Below are 22,156 nucleotides of genomic sequence, written 5' to 3' on the forward strand. Positions count from 1 at the left end.
TAGAAGAGCAAAGAAGAGGGTCCAAAAACGCCACCGTGCTCAAAAGTTTTAGATGCTACTGAAAGGCTCAGGGCAAGGCACACCCCGTTCCCCACTGCCGTCTCAGGTCGGTGCTCTAGGCAAGAGGTGCTTGGACCATGAACATTCGGTTATTGAGCCCTCTACTCTGTGCTGGGATCAGTGAGGGATTCACAAGATTATAGGACACCATTCCAAGGAGATTGTGGTCTAGCAGGATAGGCAGGCACGTATATAAATACCCATAATACACCCCTGAAAGTGTTTTCATTGTGCTGTCACTAAGGTCCATAAAGGGGCTTGGGGATTTCTGGGATGAAGGACAATATTTATGGTTGGGAGAATTGGAGGAGGCTTCGTCGAGGTGACTTTTGGGGTTAGACCTTGAAGGAGGGTAGAATTTGGAAAGATGGCTTTCCTGGTGAAAAAGAAGTCACTACTTATGAACTGCTTATCAGTATGACTTTGCAACTTCATTCAACTACCGTGTTTCCCTGAAAATAAGACCTAACCGGAAAACAAGCCCTAGCATGATTTTTCAGGATGCTCGTCATATAAAGTAAGCCCTACCGTATTTCCCTGAAAAGAAGACTAGGTCTTATGTTAATTTTTGCTCCAAAAGACAGATTAGGGCTTATTTTATATGACAAGCATCCTGAAAAATCATGCTATGGCTTATTTTCCAGTTAGGTCTTATTTTCAGGGAAACGTGGTAGATCTAGCCTCCTGCTAGGTGCTATAAGGTACATAGAAAGAACTCCAGCAAGTGTAGGACAGCATTCTTACTTGATGCCCAACTAAGGAAAGAACTGTCATGATGCCATGTATTTCTTTTATTTTTAGACACAGATGAAACATGTCCTTCATTCACAAGACTGAGCTTTCACAGTGCATTGGTTGGTACGAAACTAAATGTGAAGTTGATGCTCTACACAAGGAGAAATCTGACCTGCGCAGAGGCCATCAACTCCACCGTTTTAGGGAACTTGAATGTAACCAAGAAAACCACCTTCATTGTCCATGGATTCAGGCCGACAGGCTCCCCTCCAGTTTGGATTGGGGACTTAGTAGAGGGTTTGCTCTCCGTAGAGGACATGAATGTCGTTGTTGTTGATTGGAATCGAGGAGCTACAACTGTACTGTACAGCCATGCCTCCAGTAGGACCAAAGATGTAGCAAAAATCTTGAAGGAATTTATCGACCAAATGTTGGTAAGGGAAAATTCTCTTCGATAATTCAGGACAAAATTGAAACTGGCCCATTATCTGGAGAGTTAAAGCCAAGAGATATTTGCAATGAACATGGGGTGTTGTTTTGTAAATCCAAATAAGCCCCAGGGAAGGTGGAGGAAAGGGCTGGAGGGAAGTTCCCTAGGCATGGTTGTGCAGGTTGTGCACTGCACAAGGCACCCATCTAAGTAAGCATCACTGACCTTATAGACATTGTAGAATTATATGTGTATTATGATAACTTTCCAGCGAATGACAGAAATGTGTCCTGAAAAAGGGACATTGTTTTCTAACTCACATGAAGTTCTGTGTGTAGCAGAGATTCTGTGTAGGGGTTTCCTGGATTCAATGCCTAGAGCTTCCTCAACTTTATAGCTGTTCCTTTTCCTAGCAATGCCAAAAGTTTAGTGACCGGATTATCCAAAACCAAAACTGATATCCATGATCTGATGAGAAATTCTTTTGTGTATTTGATTTATGTTTTTAGTAGACTTACCAAAGATTAAATAAATCTTAAATTTTATTTAGTGATCAATCTTATGAATTGCCCCTTTTATGGGAAAAAAAAGTGGCTTGATATCAGGACTATTTCAGAGAAAGCCACTGTGGCCAGAAGTGGCATCAGTTTTATTATACATGTGCTCCTCACCTAAGCCACAGCCCTGGAAAAGTAAGCATTAAAATGACTCATAGTGACTGTCCCAGCAGACTATGGTCTGTGTGGTCCATCCCCACCCTACTTTCTTTCCTTCTTTCCTTCCCTCTCCGCAGTGGATTCATTTAACTGAATCAGCATGACGATAAACGTATTGTTGTCCTTCTCCCCAACTAGTAAAGTTTTAAAGGTGTCTCCGCTTGGTTTCCAGCAGAAGTATAAATGGAGACACCATGGCATAAGGTTAAGGCACTAGTTTGGAGTTGCACAGACTGGTTTGTGTCCTGCTCTGCCCCTTCCCCCACTGCCTCATGTTGGGCAGATTACTTGAACTCTGAACTTCAGTTTCCTTAACTGTATCATCAAAAGAATAGCATATATATTATTTTGCAGTGGTGTTGTGATGCTTACATGAGATAATGGATATATATATTTCTCCAATGTCAACAGATAGGAAATTTCTGCAAATGTTGCCTACTCCTTAGCCTTAACAATTTATAATGATGGACCTCTTGAAACTTCAGGCAGAAGGAGCTTCTCTTGAGGACATTTACATGATTGGAGTAAGTCTAGGAGCCCACATATCCGGATTTGTTGGAAAGATGTACGATGGGCAGCTGGGAAGAATTACAGGTAAGGCTTCCTGTGAATGGACGGGGTCGTCGGCCTGGGCAGGGTGTTCATTCGGGGAATGTGATGCACGCAGTTTATTCAAGTCCTTGGGTTCGAAGCCAGCTCTTCTAATTATTTAACATGTCTGAGCATGTGTCCTCTTTTGCAAAAGGAAGATCATACTAACGTTGACCTCAAGTTATTATTTAATATAATATGTGCAAAGCACTTTGTAAGTTGTACATACCATGAAAAACATGGTAGTGACTTTATTTCTCTTATGGCTAGGAAAATAGCTATGTCCCACGGGGATTTGATCTGCGTGTCCCAAGCAGATAGCCTTCTTCCTTTCATTTAATCACAAGTAGCTTGAACTACATACCTAAAATGTTTTTGTCCCCAAGGATAGCTGGAGTCTCATGATAGGAAAATGAGATGGGAATTTTGATGGCTAGAGCTTACTCTCTGAATATCAGCTTTCAGGCCAAAACTGAATGAAAACATTCAGCCACATGGCAGGTGAAATCTCAAACAAACCCATGCTGGGCTCTCTTGCCTAGTGCTCCAGTAACTTTCCACAACTACAAATGAAGGGCTGAGGGAGGCTTTTTCTTTCAGACTTAAGACCTCTTCAATTTGTATGTTTCTTAGAATCCATCCTTACATGGAGATAGTTATTTTAATTCTAGGGAACATGGAAGGTAGAAGGAGGGAGGGGAGAGATAAATGATTCAAACTTACTACATTTGGTAGGTAAGCTTTTAGGGTTACAAGTCTGAATGTGCTACTGTACACTTACCCAGGGAGCCCTGGGTAAGTGATTCTCTCTCTGTCTCTGTCTCTGTCTCTCTCTCTCTCTCTCACACACACACACACACACACACACACACACACACACGTACACACACACACACACACACACACACACCATATTGGCTGGTCCTTGAGGTCACATACTTTTTTCCTAGCTGTTTTTTCTCACTTTCACCCCAAAGGCCAAGTCTGCCCTCATCTTACTATTTACCTGCTTTCCTAGGAAAGCAAAGCTCCATTTATCTATCTATCTATCTATCTATCTATCTATCTATCTATCTATCTATCTGTCTATCTCTACTACTACTATGTTTTAGAAAACAATGTGTCCTTATTTTTAAAAAATTTCCTTATGGGTACAAAAGACTGATAGCTGGAATTTGCTTGTGTCCCTTAAGGGAGCGCCTCTTCTGGCAGGTGGGACTTTTTCCAGTAATGTGTTTAGAAGCTGATCAGTTCTGCAAAAGAAAGGAAGGAAGGAAGGAAAGAAGGGAGGGAGGGAGGGCGGGAGGGAGGGAGGGAGGAAGGAAGGAAGGAAGGAAGGAAGAAAAAGAAAGAAACAAGATCCTTGATTTGTAGCGTTTGCTGATTTCCATGGTATAAATACACCCACCATGGCTAATTTCAAGCTAAGAACCTGATGTCACTGACCACAAAGTGTAGGGAGAGAAGAGCAAAATCTGCTCCCCAGTGCTAGTCCTACTGGGCTCCAGCCTACTGCTGCCTTACTCTGCTTACCTCCCAGTTTCCTCCTCAACCTCCCAGCAAACCTCCACGATTAGTTTGAATGTGAATGCAATGTAACCTGCTCCCTGACCATGGAAATTCCCCCACCCAGCCTTCCTTCCACTCTCCCCACGAGACCCTGCGCTGTGGCCTGGACCCAGCCAGTGGCCCACTGCTGACTTTTCTGACTCCCCCAAGGTCTCCTGATTTCTCATCCTCTCTGAGTTCCTAGGTCAATCTCAGCTGTCCCCCAGAGCAGTTTCAGGGGTAAAGTGTTTCCTTTACCCACTCACGTCCCACTGCCTTGCCTGAGTGGGATCACTGAATTGTGGGGTAGGAATTTTGGGCCTGTTACCCAAGGACACAATTCACTCCCACTTCCCGAGTATTGGATGATTCTGCTTATTAATAACCTAGGCCAGAATGGCTGCGACATCTCTTCTATGTCCCTTTCTTTCTCTTGCCCTTCCTTTTGCTTTTCCTCTCCAGACACATCTCCTGGTTTTACTTTTCATTAACTTCTTCAACAGAAGATGCAGAGGATGAATGGATTTTAAAATATTTCAAGTATCTACGCCACTACATATATTAAAGTTGACTCTCAAGTTGCGTAAAAACCACCTGTGGTGCTTGTTACAACGCTGGCTTGCTAAGTCAGAATCTCTGGGATTGGGGTCCAGGACTCTGTACTTTTAACCACAAGAAGAAGGTCGTTTGAACACTACCTTCCAAGAAACACCTATGTCCAGTAAGGTTGCCGCTAGGCACCTGCAATGAGGCTAAAGCAGGTTTTTAGATGTGCTGTGAGTGCAGAATACACACTGGATTTCAAAGACTAAATACAAAAAGAGAATATAAAAAAAATCTTAGAGTTTTCACATTGATTACATGTTGAGATGATAATATTTTGGATATATTGGGTTAAATAAACTGGGTTAAATAAAGTACATTATTAAAATTAATTTTCCTTGTTTTTAAGTGCTGCTAGAAAGTTTAAAATTATATATCTGGCTCACATTATATGGATAGCACTGCCTCGGAGAGTTCTTGGTGACCTTGGGGATGAGAATAAGAGGGTCCTGAAACTGCATGCAAATGATGTCTGTCCAGGGGAGAGGTCCAGAGTTTTTAGCAAATTCTCTGCATCACTATCTAGACACTTTTTTGGTGATCTGAGAGCAACGAGAAAGAGCTCCATTTTCTCATTTTGTTTCTATTCTATAAGAATCTCAAAATATTCTGGATTCAGATCCAGAAGTCCTTTTGTAAGTCTTCAGAAATAGCTATTAATTCGACGTCTATCTTGCAGATAAGGGAACCGAGGTTGAAAGAAGTAAAGTAACACGCCTGAGGTCACAGAGTTGGTTGGTGTTAGGTTTGGGGCTCTATGTCACATCTATCTAACTCCAGTGGGCTCTGACCACACAAAATACACAGAGTTTTAGGGCATCTTCCCTGTGGAAATTCCCTGCGCCCCCACCCCCCCCCGCCATTTTTGGCTGACATTATAAACTGATCATTTGCTATCGCTTATCACTAAGGAGATCATTTGTCCACATTTACTGTGACAGTCCCCATTTGTGCTTTGAGTGCAGGTATAATTATTAATAGTCCCTCATCACTCTCAAAATTGCCCTGGTTTGGACTTTATACAGCAAGCTGGTTTATCTGCTATGATCTAGAGGCTGCTGTAAACCGTGCTCTAGCTGTTTCACTATTCATTTTATTGCACAGGAAGTGGTGCTGTCTTCCAGGAGGAGGAGGAGGCTTCTCCAGCAAACTTCCCCAAGTTAGGAGTTTCTCTTGCTCTGTTGAGAATATCCTGTGGACTTGGGTGCCTGGGTGTAGCTCCATCTCCTTCCACATTAGTTTTAGTTGGGAGCAAACAGAAGAATAAAAAAAGTTGGTGGGTGCGGGAAAAAGAAGGAGGTAAGGAAAGGCACAGATAAAAATATGCCTCAAGGAAGCAAGAGTGTTTGGAAAGGAGAAATGGAGAGATTGAGGCTAGAACCAGGAACGTTGAGGCAAAGATGCTATCTCTTGGATTTTATCTCTAACACCCGGGAGATGTCGTTTAAAATGACATTCATAGATAGTATCTTTAATATGTCCCTTGAAATCTTCTTCACTCCAGGTAAGATTCTAATAAGCAAGGCATATTTGAACCTCTCATGCTTTATTTTTGTTTTTAGTTTCAAGTTTTTATTTTGTGGTTACAGCATCATGGGATCTGCTGTCTTGTTTTTACAGCTGTTTCATCACGACGGTGAGGAACGCCCAGCTAGCATTGATCAAGGGCAAAAAAATCAGTTCAGGCCTTTATGGGGTGGATCCATTTTGTAGGAATTGACACCCACTTGAACTCCCACTTCCATACCTTCCCTGACTCCTGCCCTCACCTGTGAGTTTCACTCTTTCCCACCCAGCTTGCCAGACTCAGTGCAGTGAAACCAAGAGCTCAGCAGAGGAGGTGATTGAATCATGAGGCTCTGGCTCTGGTTATGACACTTGATCTTCCTGAACTTCAGATCATTCTTCTGTAAAATGGGAAAGATGATAGCTGCCCTGCCTCCCTCACTGGCGTGTGACGTGGAGCTTAGGAACTAGTATAAATGAATGAAAATGGAAACTGTAAAGGACTTTATTAATAACAGGAAGGAAAGCCTGAGGAGGTTTCTGGATCATTTAAAATGGTATATAAGCATAGCATCCACTTTTATATGCACCCTCAGGGGCTTTTTCTCGAGGAGCCAGTTTATCCCCACACCTCTGAGCCCCATATGTCTGTGCACTCTCTGCTGTTGAGCTCTGCACAAGACATACCTCCTGATGGAGTCTGGGTGCCGTTCTCAGGGGGCACTGCCGGGGTAACCATGTCTACCGTGGGAAAAAGCGACAGGGCTGTGGAAAGCAGCCTGGCGAAGCAGGATGGGAATTGCCCAATTGAGGGTGCCCTGCAGCCTGTGAGCCATCCGTAAGGGAGAGATCAAAAGTCTGGTTGCAGGTGACTCATGGCGTGGGGTTGCCAAGCTGACTCTGTTTTCCTTCCAGGTCTCGACCCTGCGGGCCCTTTATTCAATGGAAAACCTCCGGAGGACAGATTAGATCCCAGTGATGCCCAGTTTGTTGATGTCATCCATTCCGACACTGACGGTAACATTCCCATCCTTGTGTGTCAGTGACCTGCGGCTCCAGACTCCCACGGAGACTTCCCCTGGGGAACTGTCATGCAGGGGCAGGTCAAGGTCCTCCAGATTCCCTCTTTTCGTACGGGGCGGGGTACCAGACCCACAGAAATCTTTCAGGGAAGCTGGTTTAATAATGAGGCACCGAGGATCTCTTGCTGGAGTGAAGATGCTTTTCCCATCGTCTCTTTTTATTTTTGAAGTGATCATCTTGACCAATCAAGGACAGGCCGACTTTCACATCATGTGGACAAATGTTTCCATACATACAACTGGATCTGGATGCATGATTTCCTGTTTTTATTGGTTCTTTCTCATTATTTCCTTAAGCTGAAAGTTATGTTCAAGTGTGGCATCTCTCTACACAGAGTGATTCTGAATTACCTATAGCTCTCCAGCTCCCTGTGGGTCTTCCTGGCCATTTCTGTCTTTCAGGGTGCTGATTTCATGTCTGGGATTGGGTACATGTCATGGGGTTTGGGGTGACATAGCTTCATATCCAGATACATGGGAGAAGAGCTGGAACAGAAACTCGGGGAGGGCCAAGAGGACAGAGAAGAGTGCTCGGAACACCCTTTTCGTGATACAAACACCTAAGAAAACCCTTGACCGCTTTTCTTGGGCACTCTGGTGTAGTGTCAGCAATTGTTTGCCTTAGGATAAATGTCTCCATGCAACAGCTATATTCTTGCTGTGCAGTTTGCAAAGTATTACCTTACTTAAGGGCAGTACCTCACTGCCATTTTAATGCTTGATGGACTAGAGCAATTTATGTTTTATTCTTGGAGACAAAGTGTATTTTGAAGGAAAGAGTATAAGCTTTGTAGTCAGGAAGAGGTGGACTCAAAACCCAGGTTATGTTTTTTTCTAGTGGTGCCTTGTTTGTTCCTTAAACCCCCTGAGCCAAGTCAGTATTTTCATCTGTGAATTATTTCATCTGAATTTACCTATGGTTACTTTGTAGACATTGTGAAATTAGAAGGTGTGTAAAACACCTAGATAGTATCATGCCCATGAACACATGTAGGTTCTCGATATGTAATATTTATTGAGATATAACGATGCACTATATATGTATGCATATATAATCTTTTTAATCAAACATTTTACTGATTATCTGGGGTTACAAGGTTAAAGAGAATAAGCAATTACTAAATCTATCTATAGTTCTTTAGGTCCCCATTTTCTAGAAGACTATCCAATGTTTTTACCACCCTAGATCTCCAATTTTTAAAGATCGTTTTCTACTGAGTAGAAGTTCATTTTCCCCTGTTTCTTATTCATTAAAGACTTACACAAATGCAAATAGAGGCTCAAGAAGCACCTGGAAATTAGAGGGTTCCAGCCAAATGTAAAGAAGAAACATACCATTTTATCAACCCTGCAGTGAATGAGTGACCAAACTCTCTTATGTCTTTAGAAATATTGGAAATAAATTCCATTACCACCTTCATAGCCTCCTACTTGGAGACTAACTAGCTAACTCACTAGGTGGGTAACTTTGGGCACAATATTTAAATAGGAATAATAATAATTATAATAATACAACCCCCGCCCATAGCTTGCAGGCAAGTGAGCTATGAGATGTGAAAAGTTCAAAGCAGTATAAAGCATAGTGTATTCTCTTTTAGCATTGGGCTACAAGGAACCATTAGGAAACATAGACTTCTACCCAAATGGAGGATTGGATCAACCTGGTTGCCCCAAAACAATATTTGGAGGTAAGTGCAGAAAAAATTCTAGTTTGTAAAATAATGGTTTAAAAAAGGCATATTTAAAAAATATTATTCTATGTGGGGTAGTGTTTAATAGAAAACAAATTTCCTAAGAAGATAAAGGTGGTATAAATATAAATTACACAAATTGTTATGTAAGTACAGTACTTTTAAAAATCATAAACATATGATTAAGAGCTATTATGAATTATTTCTTTCTCTTGAAAAGGTATTTCTTTGACCTAGAAATTCCACATCTGGAAATCTTTCCTAGAGAAATAATGGAAAACATAGACAAAAATTAGAGTGCAAAGATATTCAACACAGTGTTATGTATACTAGTTAACTTTTTAGAAATAATCTAAATGTCCAACATAGGAAAATTACTAAATGAAAATGGTACACCCACCCAAAGAAATATAATTATTAAAAATTATTTCCAGAGATTAATGAAAATACTTACAATATGCTGTCAAATGAAAAAGGCATAGAATTATACAGTATGATCCCGACTTATTTTTTAAATGTAAATTTGTACATGTGTGAGTATAAAAAAAAGACTAACCATTTAACCATAAATGCTCCAACAGATTATATTGGACTTCTAGGTGATTTTTCATCATTATTTCCTAATATTTTGTGTTTTCTAAATGAACACATATTACTTTCATAATGAGAAAAAACTCACAAAAACAAAATGGGGAGTTGGAGGACAGGGTAAAAGTAGGGTGGTAGAATGAAAAAACCCGTCTCTGAGTGCTCTAAATCTATGTTTCACCATTGCCAGAGGAAGTTAAACAATTACAGAAATGACTCTAGAAAAAGATGATCTTGTTACAAAATGATAGCTGTATATGGCCCCATGGGAATAACATAGTGTTTAAAAACGATTCCAATGAAATGGCATAAATAGGGCCAACAATATGGTACCACAAATGGTGAGTGTTCAAATCCTGTCCTGTGTGACATAGTGTAATTACAGCCATAAGCAGTCAGAGGTAACGTGCTCTGCTTATAAAGGACATCATCTGTATCACGACTAACGTCATTGTTTTTGTGAGTGGAAGATCCAGGAATAATAAGTAAATATTGGCTTGTTAGAGTTCACTCTGGTCCAGCTTGATCCCACATCAGCACCGTGCTTCCCCTTAATTCCCCCAGTTTATTTCTCTTTGTCCTTCACTGGTCTTTTCTATGGGCATAAGTGGACTCTGGAGAAAGAGGAAACATTGACCGGATTCTCGCACCTGGTGCCTCTCCAAACCACTAGCTCACAGTCATAGCTCCTCTTTTCATGGGATTCATTCACTGTTTCCTGTTCAGATCCTTACCTCCATTGATTACTCATCTTGGAGACCCAGTCCCCTTTTCTGAGTGACTTCACCATCTGACCCATCAACCTTCCGACAAGCTCTCCGATATTCTGTGCTGCAGTGCTCCATCACCTCCAACTTTTCTGATACCCGTCTCCGTGCCCCGTCAGACTCCTCTCTCACCGTCACACTACGTGTGAGGCCTCTTCTCGCCTCTCCTTGCCCATCCATGGCTTCCAGCGCTGCCTCCTAGTGTTCAGCCCCGCTCACTTCACCCTGCCACTTGGCTGCCCTCATGAGAGTCCTGTGCACCTCCAGGTCCTTAAGTCTCTGCCACGTCAGCCCCCATCTTTGCTTGGGAACATTCTGGAAAAGTCATGGCGCCTCTTCACTGGAGTACAAAGTCCGGCAAACTTGCTACCTTCTCCATAGTCCACAATAATGCCAGAGAATCCTCTTGGTTATGTCTCGCTGACTCCCTACGATCACTCCTCATGCTTCTATTGCAAACATACCCTTACTTATAACCCTTCATCTCTTAGAGGTGAGCTAGATGGGACTTTTGTACCTAGTTCAAGGTCCTACCTGAGAAATCCATCTTATCTATTCTCATCTTAGTTCACAAGGTCGGTCTTGACATTCATGTTCCCTCCTGACCTAGGATGGAGGCATCCACCATCCTTTTTCAAAGCTATCTCCTCTGCTTGCCGTCCTTGGGGATCTTCTACCAATTGCTCCCCGATGTCTACTTTCTGTGATTTTTTTTACTAGTTTAATCGTACTTGTCTTTTGATGAAAACCTCAGGGGAATCTTTGACTACCATTGAGTTTTTCTTCTCCTTTTCACTGATAAAGGAAGGACGTAGGTCAAATCCTGATTCTACCATAGAATAGCTGTATGACCTTGGTCAAGTCATTTAACCTCTCTGAGTCTCAGTGTCCTGCTAGGTCCAATGGAGATATGCATGCTGTCCTCTTCTTTTCTCCTGCCACTTGGGCATGAATCCTGATCTATGGGGGTTTTATCAGGATTAAATGGAATCAAATATACTGAAGCTGTTAATACAGTGCTTGACATATAGGAGACATGATAAATTGTGTTTGTATGTGTCTGTGTGCATACAATATGTGAGAGACGTACTGTTATTAAATGCTACAACAGATCTATTCTTTAATCATTCCTTTTACAACCCAGGAGTACAGTATTTTAAGTGTGACCACCAGAGGTCTATGTACCTGTATCTCTCTTCTCTGAGAGAGAACTGTACTATCACGACATATCCCTGTGACTCCTACCGGGATTATAGGAATGGCAAATGTGTCAGCTGCGGCATACCACAAAAGGAGTCCTGTCCAATTCTGGGTAAGTTCAACAAGCAGTTTCACCTCTGATTAACAACGTACTAATTTTTGGTAGGCATACTAGCACCACCTTCCTGTCTAAACATGGGCCTGAACATTGTGTGTTTTTAAAAAATATATTTAGTCAACTTTTTGTAGCCAGTTTGTTCTATGCGGTACTCTGGGATCTCCTAATAATAAACAGTGTTAGAAAAGCAATCTGTATAGGATTTCATCCAGAAGGTAATGCATCCTCCCTGGACACTCTATTCTAGCATGGAAAAGAAGGTTCCAGAAGAGTTGCCAAGCCCACCCAAGGCACTGTTGCCTTATATAGCCTGTTCCCATACCTTACACACAACCTTTCTGCTGGGGGTGGGTCGCAGTGAGCCCCGAGCCACTCCTGTCAAATGAGCCTTGCAGAGTGATCCCTCCCAACAAGTTGTGTCTCTAATGCCCTCACTCCACAGTCTGGCTCTTGTCCACATAAGGGGGTGGGGTTGGGTGATAGATACTGTGGAGGATGTTTACATGCTAAGCATTGATAGAAATATTCCAGGTAGTGAGGACTTTGAGACTGGATAGTCATGAGAATTTTCTAATTGTTCTCAAAGGAAAAATCCAAGTTACCATCAGTGTATGCTATAGACAAGGGCTTCTCAACCTTGATTATGCGTTAGAATTACCTAAGGAACTTTTACAAAATACTGATGCCTGGTGGTCCCACCCCAGATCAATTAAGTCAGAAGGCAGAGGCCTTTCTCTGGGAGTGGGGACAGAGGAGAGAGAGTGGTCCCACTGATGGTACTCAGCCTCATTCCTGCAGGCACACATGAAGGATGACATTCATCTGCCTGGTGACACAGTCACGTGGCAAACCCAGGCTCTGTGCAATTTAGGGGCTTGATTGTAGTTCAAGAAAGCACGTTGTTTTGCAAGAATGATGCTATTCCAGGTATAGATCTGAATCTGTTTTAACCTATAAAATGAATGTGTTACTGAAAAATATCAGCACTATTTTTAGTGCTCCCCGCTCCCCACCCCTGCTGCTGAGAACGAGGGATGGGTGATGTAATGTTGGTAGAAAAGGGGAAAAGCCACTCCAGGGTCTTTTTGCACACCCTAGCTTTTAACAGAGTAGTGAGCAGGGTGTGGTGGCTGCTGGGCAGGCACTGCCCTGGGGCCCCTAGGGGCCTTCACTATGAGGGTGGGAGAAAGGGAGGTGATCTCAGCAGTGATGGCAGTCAAACTCGCTGTTCTCGCTACCTCCACAGCTGCTTTTATGTTTATATAATGCATGTTAATGTTATACTTTTCCAATCTGCTTTATAGGCTATTATGCTGATCATTGGAAAGACTATTTAAGGGAGAAATCTCCTCCTATGACTAAAGCATTTTTTGACACAGCTGAAGAGAAACCGTTCTGCAGTGAGTGGTGAATGTGGTTGTTTGCTTTTTCCCCCGACCCTTATACTTTTGGAATGGCTGTGTCTCAGCTTCCTGACTACTTCTTGGCAAATGAAGGCCATGGTGAGGCATTGACTTTGGAGCTGGAAGGACCCAGGTGGAATCCTGACTCTACTACATAATAGCTGTGTGACCTTGGCCAAGACATTAACCTCTCTCAGTCTCAATGTCCTGCTAGGTGAAATTGGGATAATAATACCTATCTCCTGGCTTATAAGGATTAAAATCTCAACAAATCATAGCTGTTAATTTCACTGGAAGGCCATGTTAGTCACTAAGTTCTTCTAGAAAATTACTTAATTCCCAAGAGACATGAGCTTGGGGCTAGGAAAAATAAGGTGTCAGCCACATTTGTGGGTCAGTGCCAGCTCCAAAGCAACCATGATGACCTTTCAAAGACATCAAGAGACTGGGTATTCCAGATGAGAGCGAAATGGGCCAACAGATAATAAGATGCCCTGGGAAGCAAGTAGGATATTTCCTGGGTAGATGTATGTCTTTCCTGGGTAGGTGAAAAATCATGTCTCCTTTTTCACCTTTCTCAGGAGCAACTCTTATAAAAGAGGTTGCAGATTACTGGGTTTCCCTCCTTCTTTGGTGCCACGTGTGGCAGCCCAGGGTGTGGTGTCTGCTAGGTCCAAATGGGGCAAGCCCCTGAGCAATAACGGGCCAAGACATGGCAACTCCAAGGCTTACCTTACTTCTTTGTGAGATGGCCACTTTCTCCTTGAGCCTCATTTCCCTTCTCTGCAAGTCTGACCAAGAGATAACAAATCTGAATATCATGGTGGATTCCCATCTTTCAAAGCATCCTCGACCTTGGCGAGCAAAAGACTAGAGAGGAAGAAGAGTTCCTTGAACGCATCATGCACTATCATTTATTCAATAGAAACTTATTGGGTGCCTGTAAGATGTTACTGCTGAGATTACAAAGGAGAGTAATTGTCAATTCCCAGCTATCGTTGTAGTGCATTTAGTTTTATCTTTTTCTGTGACTCCATAAGATATTATTCAGGCAATATTTGTTTAGATGTATCCATGCAATTACCACTTTTTTGATTATCTTTTTTTCCTTGCATTTTGTAAATACAGTAGTGTGCTGAGTAATGATTGGAGAATCCTAGAGCATGATGAAAACTCCAAGAGTTAGACCTGACTGACTTAGTCTGAGGGTCAGTGAAGGCCTCCTGGAGGAAGTGATGTTAAGTTGAAACATGGATGAGTTGGCAAAGGGGCAAAGTAAGAGTGTCCAAATGAGGGGAAGGCTCAGGAACAAGAGGGAAATTGGCAATGTAGGCAGTGCCAGCGGTGTGGCATGACTGGGGAAGGGATGAGGGAGGCTGGATAGGCTGGTGGACAGGGCCCGGGTTATGGAACACCTTGTCACCTGTGGAGGGTCTCTCCCTGGTTGGCTTATTTTAAAATGGGCAGGATTTGAAGTGAACCAGTCACACTCAGCCATAAGCCATGAGACCTCTGGCACTAAGGTGGGAACACTGGTTTAACCATGCCTAAACATGGCGACTGGATACCATTGACCTCTGTTGTCACTCAAGCCTTCTTTAACAAAGAGAATAGAAAGGAATGTTAGAAAATTCTGCCCTGGATCTTTGCAGAGAAACTAGAGAGGAAGAGAAAAAGAGACTCAATAATTAGGGAGGCTGGGATTTTAGGAACTGACCTGTTAAGGGAACAGTTGGGAGTACTTGTCTCTTACTATGTTCTCTCCTGGTTTCGCAGTATATCATTACTTTGTGGATATTATAACTTGGAACAAGAACGTAAGAAGAGGGTCCATTACAATCAAATTGAGAGACAATGCTGGAAGTACCACAGAATCCAAAATCAATCAGTAAGTTGTGTTGGGATAGTTTGCAGTTTTCTATTTTCCTTTTTGCTCAGAGAAATTAAATTCCAAATACCTATTTTCTTTTTTATATGTCTGTACTTTGTTATACAAAGGATATAAGGGGATATTTTGTTTAATTGCTTCCTGTGGCTCTTGATTTCCCAAATTCTTTACAAATGGAATTTGTGCAAGGATTTCCCTCCCCCCCTTTCTTCCCTTTTTTCTCCCTTCCTCCTTTCTCTCTCCCCCTCTTCCTTTTCTCCTTCTCCTTTCTTTGCTTAAGCATTTAATTACAAAAGTCATCCTTGTTTGTTATAAAGGATTTAAACAGTAAAGAAGTGTGTACAAAAAAAAGTGCAAATCCTTGGCCCACCTCAACAAACCCACTGTCACAGGCACCCACCCCATATATATGTTTCTATTCTGTTATGAGCTCATAATATACATATATATTTTTAAACTCAGAAGATGTAATTTGTAATAGAAAATTGGAAACACCCTAAAAGTCCCACAATGAGGAAATGATTAATTTAGGTATTCTCATACAATAGAATACTCTATACACTGAGGTTATTTATAAAACATATTAAATGAAATGCTTATAATATGCTAAATGAAAAACTTCAGGATATCAAATTATATAGAATATAAAACTCAACAATGTATTATCTACATATAAAGTTTTAGTTCAACAATGTGAAAAAACTTAAAATGAAACAGAAACATACCAAAGTATTAGATTGCCCCTTAGGTGGTGTAAATATGAGTGTTTTTTTAGCTTGTCTTTACTTTTCAATTTTTTATGACGTTGTATGTATTACACGCATGTGCATATTTACATATATTGTTTAAAAATAGTTAATCAATAATTTTTTCATCTATTACTTTTACAATTGGGAAAAAAAACACAACCAAAAACTCTTTAAGCAAAGGAATTTGAGTCTCATTTTATTTACTTACTCAGGAAATGTTTCTTGGGTCCTATTGTCTACTAGGCATTTGGGTTGTCTTTTGGCCTCACCTATAGAGGACCAAGTAGAATGTCATCTGAAACTGGCAATCTCCTTATGAGTTCGCTGTGCAGATAAATAGAGAAAGTGTGGGTGGGTCATTTAGAGATGACTTTTTGAAATGCATTTTTGGATCATAGTAAAAACAGCCTTTCTTTATTGAAGTAAGCACGTTACACAAATTAGCTAATGCAATTCTCATTAAAACCCTGTGAGGTAGTATTACCATCTCTATTTTATATATGAGGAAACTGAGGCTCAGAGAGGTCAAGTGATTGGCCAATCTCACACAGCTGATCAGGGCAAGTTAGGTGAAATCATAGGCAGGTCTGTACAAACCCAAAGCCCATAGTTTGAATCACTACATTATATTTCTCCCACTAAGCTGCATTGCTCCTTCCACCCCACTACACTTGAGTTTTGTGAATAGTGGTTGTTTTTTTTTTTTTTTTTAATGTTCTTCATCGATCTGTTTCCGCAACCTCATTATCCCCAAACTCACAGTAGGGCAGCATTTTCGGGGAGGGCACCACCAGGGAAGCACATCTTGAGGAAGCAGCCTCGGGTAGTTAATGAGCTGTGACCTTCAGTGAGGAAGCTAGGCAGAGACCTCATCTGGAGATTGTAAGAAATAGCAGTGGAGATCATGCAGTTATACATCGTGAGGAATGTTCACCAAGCAAAATTCGAGTATTCGTGCCAAAAATTGATTACATATTTGCTTTACATGTCTTAGAAGCATGTAATTTTACATAGTAAATTTCTTCCAAGTAGGAACTCCTAAATTTGGAGGGTTTTTTTTTTAAATATTGACTAGGATAGAAACCTTAATGAACATCTTTATTTTAGTCGTGTTTAGTCATTCTCATTTTAGTTACATTTGTGAAAAAGTCACCATCAATCAGAGGATATATGAGTATGGGAAAAAAAGTAATTGTTCTATTACTTGGGTGGTAATGGCTACTTTTTTCTGCAAGGTAAACTTTAACATTTTAGTATTATTTTCACAATTTAAGAGAAAAGAAATGACATTAGAGTATGTACCTTGAGTTTATCCAGCCTTAAGATTATGGGTACAAATGAAGTCATATTCAAGGTTATTACCTGCCTGATGACTTTCCCTATACCATGTGTTAGATGCCTTTCTTTTCTTTAACTTTTAAAAAAAATTAAAATATAATTCACATACTATAATATTCATCCTTTAAAAGTTTACGATTCAGTGGTTTTTAGAATATTAAAAAATGTGCAACCGTCATTACTGTCTAATTCCAGACCATTTTTATCATCTTAAAAAGAAACCCCATATCCATTCTTCCTCCCCAGCTTCGAGCAACCAGTAATCTACTTTCTGCCTCTATGGATTTACCTATTCTGGACATGTCCTATAAATGGAATTATACAATATGTGGCCTTTGGGGTCTGGCTTTTCTGTTTCATGTAATATTTTCAAGATTCATCTATGTTGTAGCATGTATCAGTACTTCATTCCTTTTTATGTTTGAATAATATTAATTGTACGTGTATTGCTGGATCATAAGGTAGTTCTATTTTTAATTTTTTGAGGAGCCTCCATACTGTTTGCCATAGCAATTGTACCATTTTACGTTCCTACTAAGTGCACAAGGGTTCCATTTTTTTTCATATCCTTGTCAACACTTGTTATTTTCTGTTGTTTTTTTTTGTTGTTGTTCTTTTTTGTAGTAGCCATCCTAATAGGTGTGCAGTGATTTCATATTCTTTTGAACATCTCCATCATTCTTTGAGCACTTCCTTCCTTTTTGGCACATGAGTTCTTCCAAGATCACTTTACATTTTACCTGCCTTAACCCTGGAATCTACCACTTCTCCGGGGAGCCCTGGTTCTTTTTAGTGAAGATGGTATTTAGAATCCAAAATCTGGGTACCTGTCAAATGAGTTTTATTTGTGGCACTTCTACTCTCCGCAGGACTTACACATGATTCCAGTGACGCTAGGGTTTCAGACACCCCCCCTCCATCCCTACCTCCAATCTAAGGACTAATTTCTAGAGCAAGCCTCCTGTTCCTGAAGCAGCGGTGCCCCTCATTTCTCCATGGCCTAGTGTCCCAGCTTCCTAGCTGAGCCTCCCTAGTGGATATACCTTAGGCTCAATTTGGATTCCAGCTGGAGGAAATAATTCTACACACCTGGAAAAAAAGCACTGAATCCTGGGATTTAGCTATTTTAAGGTTTCTTTTGAGAAGCAGGACTGAAAACATACATGCTTAAGCACAACTTCTAAATAAGTATCTAGTTTGGCTAAAAATATATGTATGAAGTTTCATGGAAAGACCAGAACTTTGAACTCACCCAGAATTGGATTTGGATCCCCTGCACTACTACAGATAAACCCTGTTACCTGAGTGAGCTTAAGCTCTGCGAGCATTTGTTTCCTTGCCTATGAAATGAAGATAAGAACACTCTCCTTGCGGAAGTTTTTAGGGGACTGGAGACACAAATCAAGAGTTGAGGGTGCTGCCTGGCATATAGTAGGCTCAGCAGGCAGCCCACACCTCTGTAATGTCATGGCATTTCTGCAGTCCTGGGGTTAGCAGCTTCACTCATGCAGTGCTTTTGGGTCAAACGGCTACCTGCTTACGAGTGATGTGTGGGCTTCAACACTGTTTTCTTTCATTAGCAATCCATATCCATTTAGTATTATTTCTTTCTTCTAGTGAACCTGCAACATTTCAGAAATACCACCAAGTGAGTCTGCTTGCGAGATTTAATCAAGATCTGGATAAAGTGGCAGCCATTTCTCTGATGTTCTCTACAGGATCTGTAGTAGGTCCGAAGTACAAGCTCAGGATTCTCCGTATGAAATTAAGGTCTCTTGTCCATCCAGAGAGGTGAGCCATAGGCAGGGTTTGACAAGCCTCTGTTTTGCAAAGATGTTGGTTCTTGTCCAGTCTGCTTGGTTTAATGTTATAACTGGACTTCATCAATCGCAATAAAGGAAGTGAGGGGATTTCCAAATATAGACTTGATAAAAACAAGTAGCCTAGGGCAGCCAGGTGGCTCAGTTGGTTGGAGCGCCGGCTCTGAGCAGCGGGGTTGCTGGTTTGATTCCCTCATGGGCCGGTCGGCTGCGCCCTCCACAACCGGATTGAGGACAATGAGCTGCCGCTGAGCTTCTGGAGGGGCAGCCGGATGGCTCAAGGTTAGAGTGCCAGCTTTTGACAACAGGGCTGCAGGTTGGGATCCCCCATGGGATGGTGGGCTGCGCCCCCTGCAGCTAAAGATTAGGGACAGCAGCTGGACTTGGAGCGGAGTTGCGCCTTCTGTGGCTGGATTGAGGGACGGCAACTTGGGGCTGGTGGGCCCTGGAGAAACACACTATTCCCCAGTATTCCCCAATAAAATTTATTAAAAACAATAACAACAACAAAAAAGTAACCTAGTAATCCAAGAAAATTTTACTGGAAAATTTTACTGGTATTCATTTAAAGGTAAATGGCCCAATAATCCAAAGAAATAATGTCGTTATATATTTAGAGTTATACAATTCCTCCCTAAGCACTCTACCCATACTGCTTTGCAAGTAAATAATTTGTTATAGAAAAGAGAGCGTCATGTAATTTGGAAAACTGATAGAACAGAGCCTACTATTAAAAAAGGTACAGAAAAATTGTAATAGTTTATTCCATTGATACAGAATGAAAGTACTCTATCGATGTTAAATTTGATAACTGCATTGAGAATATCCTTATTTCTAGAAAATACACACCAACGTATTAAGGGGTAAATGACCTATCCCCAACTGGTTCCAAAACAAACAAACAAACAAACAAACAAAAAACAGTGTGTGTTGTGTGTGTGTATGTAGACAGAGAAAAAGAGGAGGCGGAAGAAAAGGCAGTGATGGTATGTACGTTTTGTTACTAACGCCACTCCAACATTTAATCTGTGCCACTCCTAGCATTTGATCTGTGGACAGAGACACAGGAAATGATGTGAGCAGTTCATACTTTATGAATTCCTTTTTCATGAAGGTTTAGGGTACCCTAAAACATTTAATAATACAAGTTTCTTCTAAGAGGATAGTCATTACATCTTAAAACTGTGGGACTTTTAAATATATATATTTTCTGATTATCAAAGGAACGTATGTTCATTTCATACAATCTGAAAAGTTAAAGAAAGTATTAAAAAGCAGAGAAATAGCACCCATAATGTCGTTATTCAGAGCTAACCACTGTTAATATCTTTGGTTATTTTTTTCTAATCTTTCTGTTACTGTTTTGAAACCTAGTGGAAGTTATGTGGCAAATAAATTTTACATCCTGCTTTCTTGCGGTTGTTGATGTTGCTTTGCTTATTTATCGTACATATTTTCCTATCACATTAGAAATAATTGCTAAATAATTTTGTATCCTAAGGATATAATACAATTTAATTCATTGCAATAGGGTCTTTTTATTATTTGATTGACAAGAGGATTTTGTCTTCTTTTTACAGGCCCCAGTTGTGTCGGTATGATCTTGTGCTAACGGAAAACACTGAAACAGTCTTCCAACCAATTATTTGCCCAAAATTGCAAATGTAACTGTTGTCAGTACATATGGGCACCAGCAACATGAAGAATGCTATGGCAGGTTGTTTTAAAGCTTCGCCTTACCTTTTCCTCAAGGCACAGAAAGTATGGAATAACCAGGGTTTTTTTTCTAGTACTGTCCTATGGGTGTCATGTTGCACAATGTCAAATGCCTTGGATTTTAGAACAGTCCTGTAAAGGGGGCCCCTAAGTAGGGCAAGTCAGAAATAGCCAGGCTCTGGCCGCCCAAACCCTTGTCTGGCCGTGTCCTGAGGCCTTGTTTGTTCCGCCCTGTGATTCTGCTGCCTGTCACGGCGGCGGGAGGACCAGCATCTTCAAGGGAAGGAGTGGCTGGAGACTTTACTTTGGACTGGATCCCACATTCCCTGTGCCAAATTCCCCCAGGTCCCTGCATGTACGAGGACATGGATTGGAGACTGACCTACCTCACTGGGCTGTTGTGTGGGTCTGGGAGGCACGTCTGTGAAAGGTTCTTTGAAATCCCATGGGTACCACTTCCGTGAGTGGTTTGATAAATGTGAATATGCTTTTATTTATTTTTATATTCCTTATCTAATATACAGTAAAAGAGCTTCTCCTTACCAACACTAGCTTCTCTCTCGGTCTGTTTGCTCTGGGAAGGCAAGAAAGCCACACCCCTGGCTTCCCACCTTCTTTAAAGTGGGGAAAATGTTTATTTTTTCCTTGTTACTAACATAATCCATGATTACTGAAGGAAATTTAGAAAATGCATAGAGGAAAAATGGACATATACTATCCACAATCCCACCTGTTAGAGATAATTAACGTTAATCTTTTGGAACGATGCTAAATAACTCGTGTTGCTAACGTGTGAATTCAAAGCATAAACCGGTTTGTTCTTAGAGCCTTGGAAGCTTCCAGTTTGAGGAATTCTTAGGCTTCCCTAGGAATGTGTGACAATGTGTGAACCACGAATCTAGAATGACAGCAGCAGCCAAGTCAAGAGGCCCCAGAGGGCCAAGGTCAGAGAAGGTCAAAGAAGCCAGATGTGAAGATAGAGCCAAAGGGGTGGGACCCCACATCCCACAGCTGTGGCCTCTGCACCAAGGTTCCTGAGATTCCTGAGTGTCCCAGGCCTGGTAACTTCATCCTCATCCAAGTGACTCTCCTTCAACTGCTTTCTGTGAGAACAGCCCTTATTTTAAAGAAATGGACTCTCTATTTCATAAATTATAGAACTCTGCAAATATATTCCCGTGTGGCATATCTTCTTACAGACAGATATATATGAAATCCAGAGTCTTTCACTTAAGTGAGGCATGCCTGCAGTGAACGAATGATCTCTGAAAGGAGTGCTCAGGTACGCTCCTGCCCACATGGGCATTTTATCACGCTTTCCCCTCCTTCCCACATTTCCTCAGCCACTGTGGATGCAAAGACTGATGTGCTGTTGGCCCTGATTTTAAATGTTTTATTGGTCCTGCACAGTCACTTCTTTGTTCTCTTTCCTTTGCCTGGTAGGTAGTGAGTCAAAATCACAGCAAGAAAATGCCAAAAATTAGCATTTCTGTCATTTACAAACTCCTTGGGCCAGTGGATCTCCCGCAGCTTTTTCTCGTGGTGTCTCCTAGCATGATACCTTGCTCCCTGTGGGATAACTGGATGGATGAACAAATGGAAGAATG

The 22,156-nt window shown here is 41.3% G+C and overlaps 1 protein-coding gene across 3 annotated transcripts in view; it reads left to right on the plus strand.

Annotated features, from left to right (window-relative positions):
- The window catches only part of LIPH (lipase H), a 45,401-nt gene extending 23,570 nt beyond the window's left edge, over window positions 1–21,831 (plus strand). The window contains exons 2-10 of one of the 3 annotated variants that reach the window (XR_013994792.1): window positions 862–1,229; window positions 2,427–2,535; window positions 7,105–7,206; window positions 8,870–8,959; window positions 11,462–11,629; window positions 12,940–13,042; window positions 14,815–14,926; window positions 18,631–18,804; window positions 20,414–21,715. Coding sequence is in view for 2 of the 3 variants with exons in the window: in XM_081070942.1 (XP_080927068.1) it covers window positions 862–1,229; window positions 2,427–2,535; window positions 7,105–7,206; window positions 8,870–8,959; window positions 11,462–11,629; window positions 12,940–13,035; window positions 14,815–14,926; window positions 18,631–18,804; window positions 20,414–20,501 (1,307 nt within the window). In the remaining variant the exon portion in view is untranslated. Of the gene's footprint in view, window positions 1–861; window positions 1,230–2,426; window positions 2,536–7,104; window positions 7,207–8,869; window positions 8,960–11,461; window positions 11,630–12,939; window positions 13,043–14,814; window positions 14,927–18,630; window positions 18,805–20,413 lie in introns of all 3 variants that reach the window. The other 2 variants (XM_081070943.1, XM_081070942.1) reach the window with 2 other exon arrangements.
- The last annotated feature ends 325 nt before the right edge of the window (window positions 21,832–22,156 follow it).

This window comes from Rhinolophus hipposideros (genome assembly GCF_964194185.1).
Source record: "Rhinolophus hipposideros genome assembly, chromosome: 2".
Taxonomy (NCBI): Eukaryota; Metazoa; Chordata; class Mammalia; order Chiroptera; family Rhinolophidae; genus Rhinolophus; species Rhinolophus hipposideros.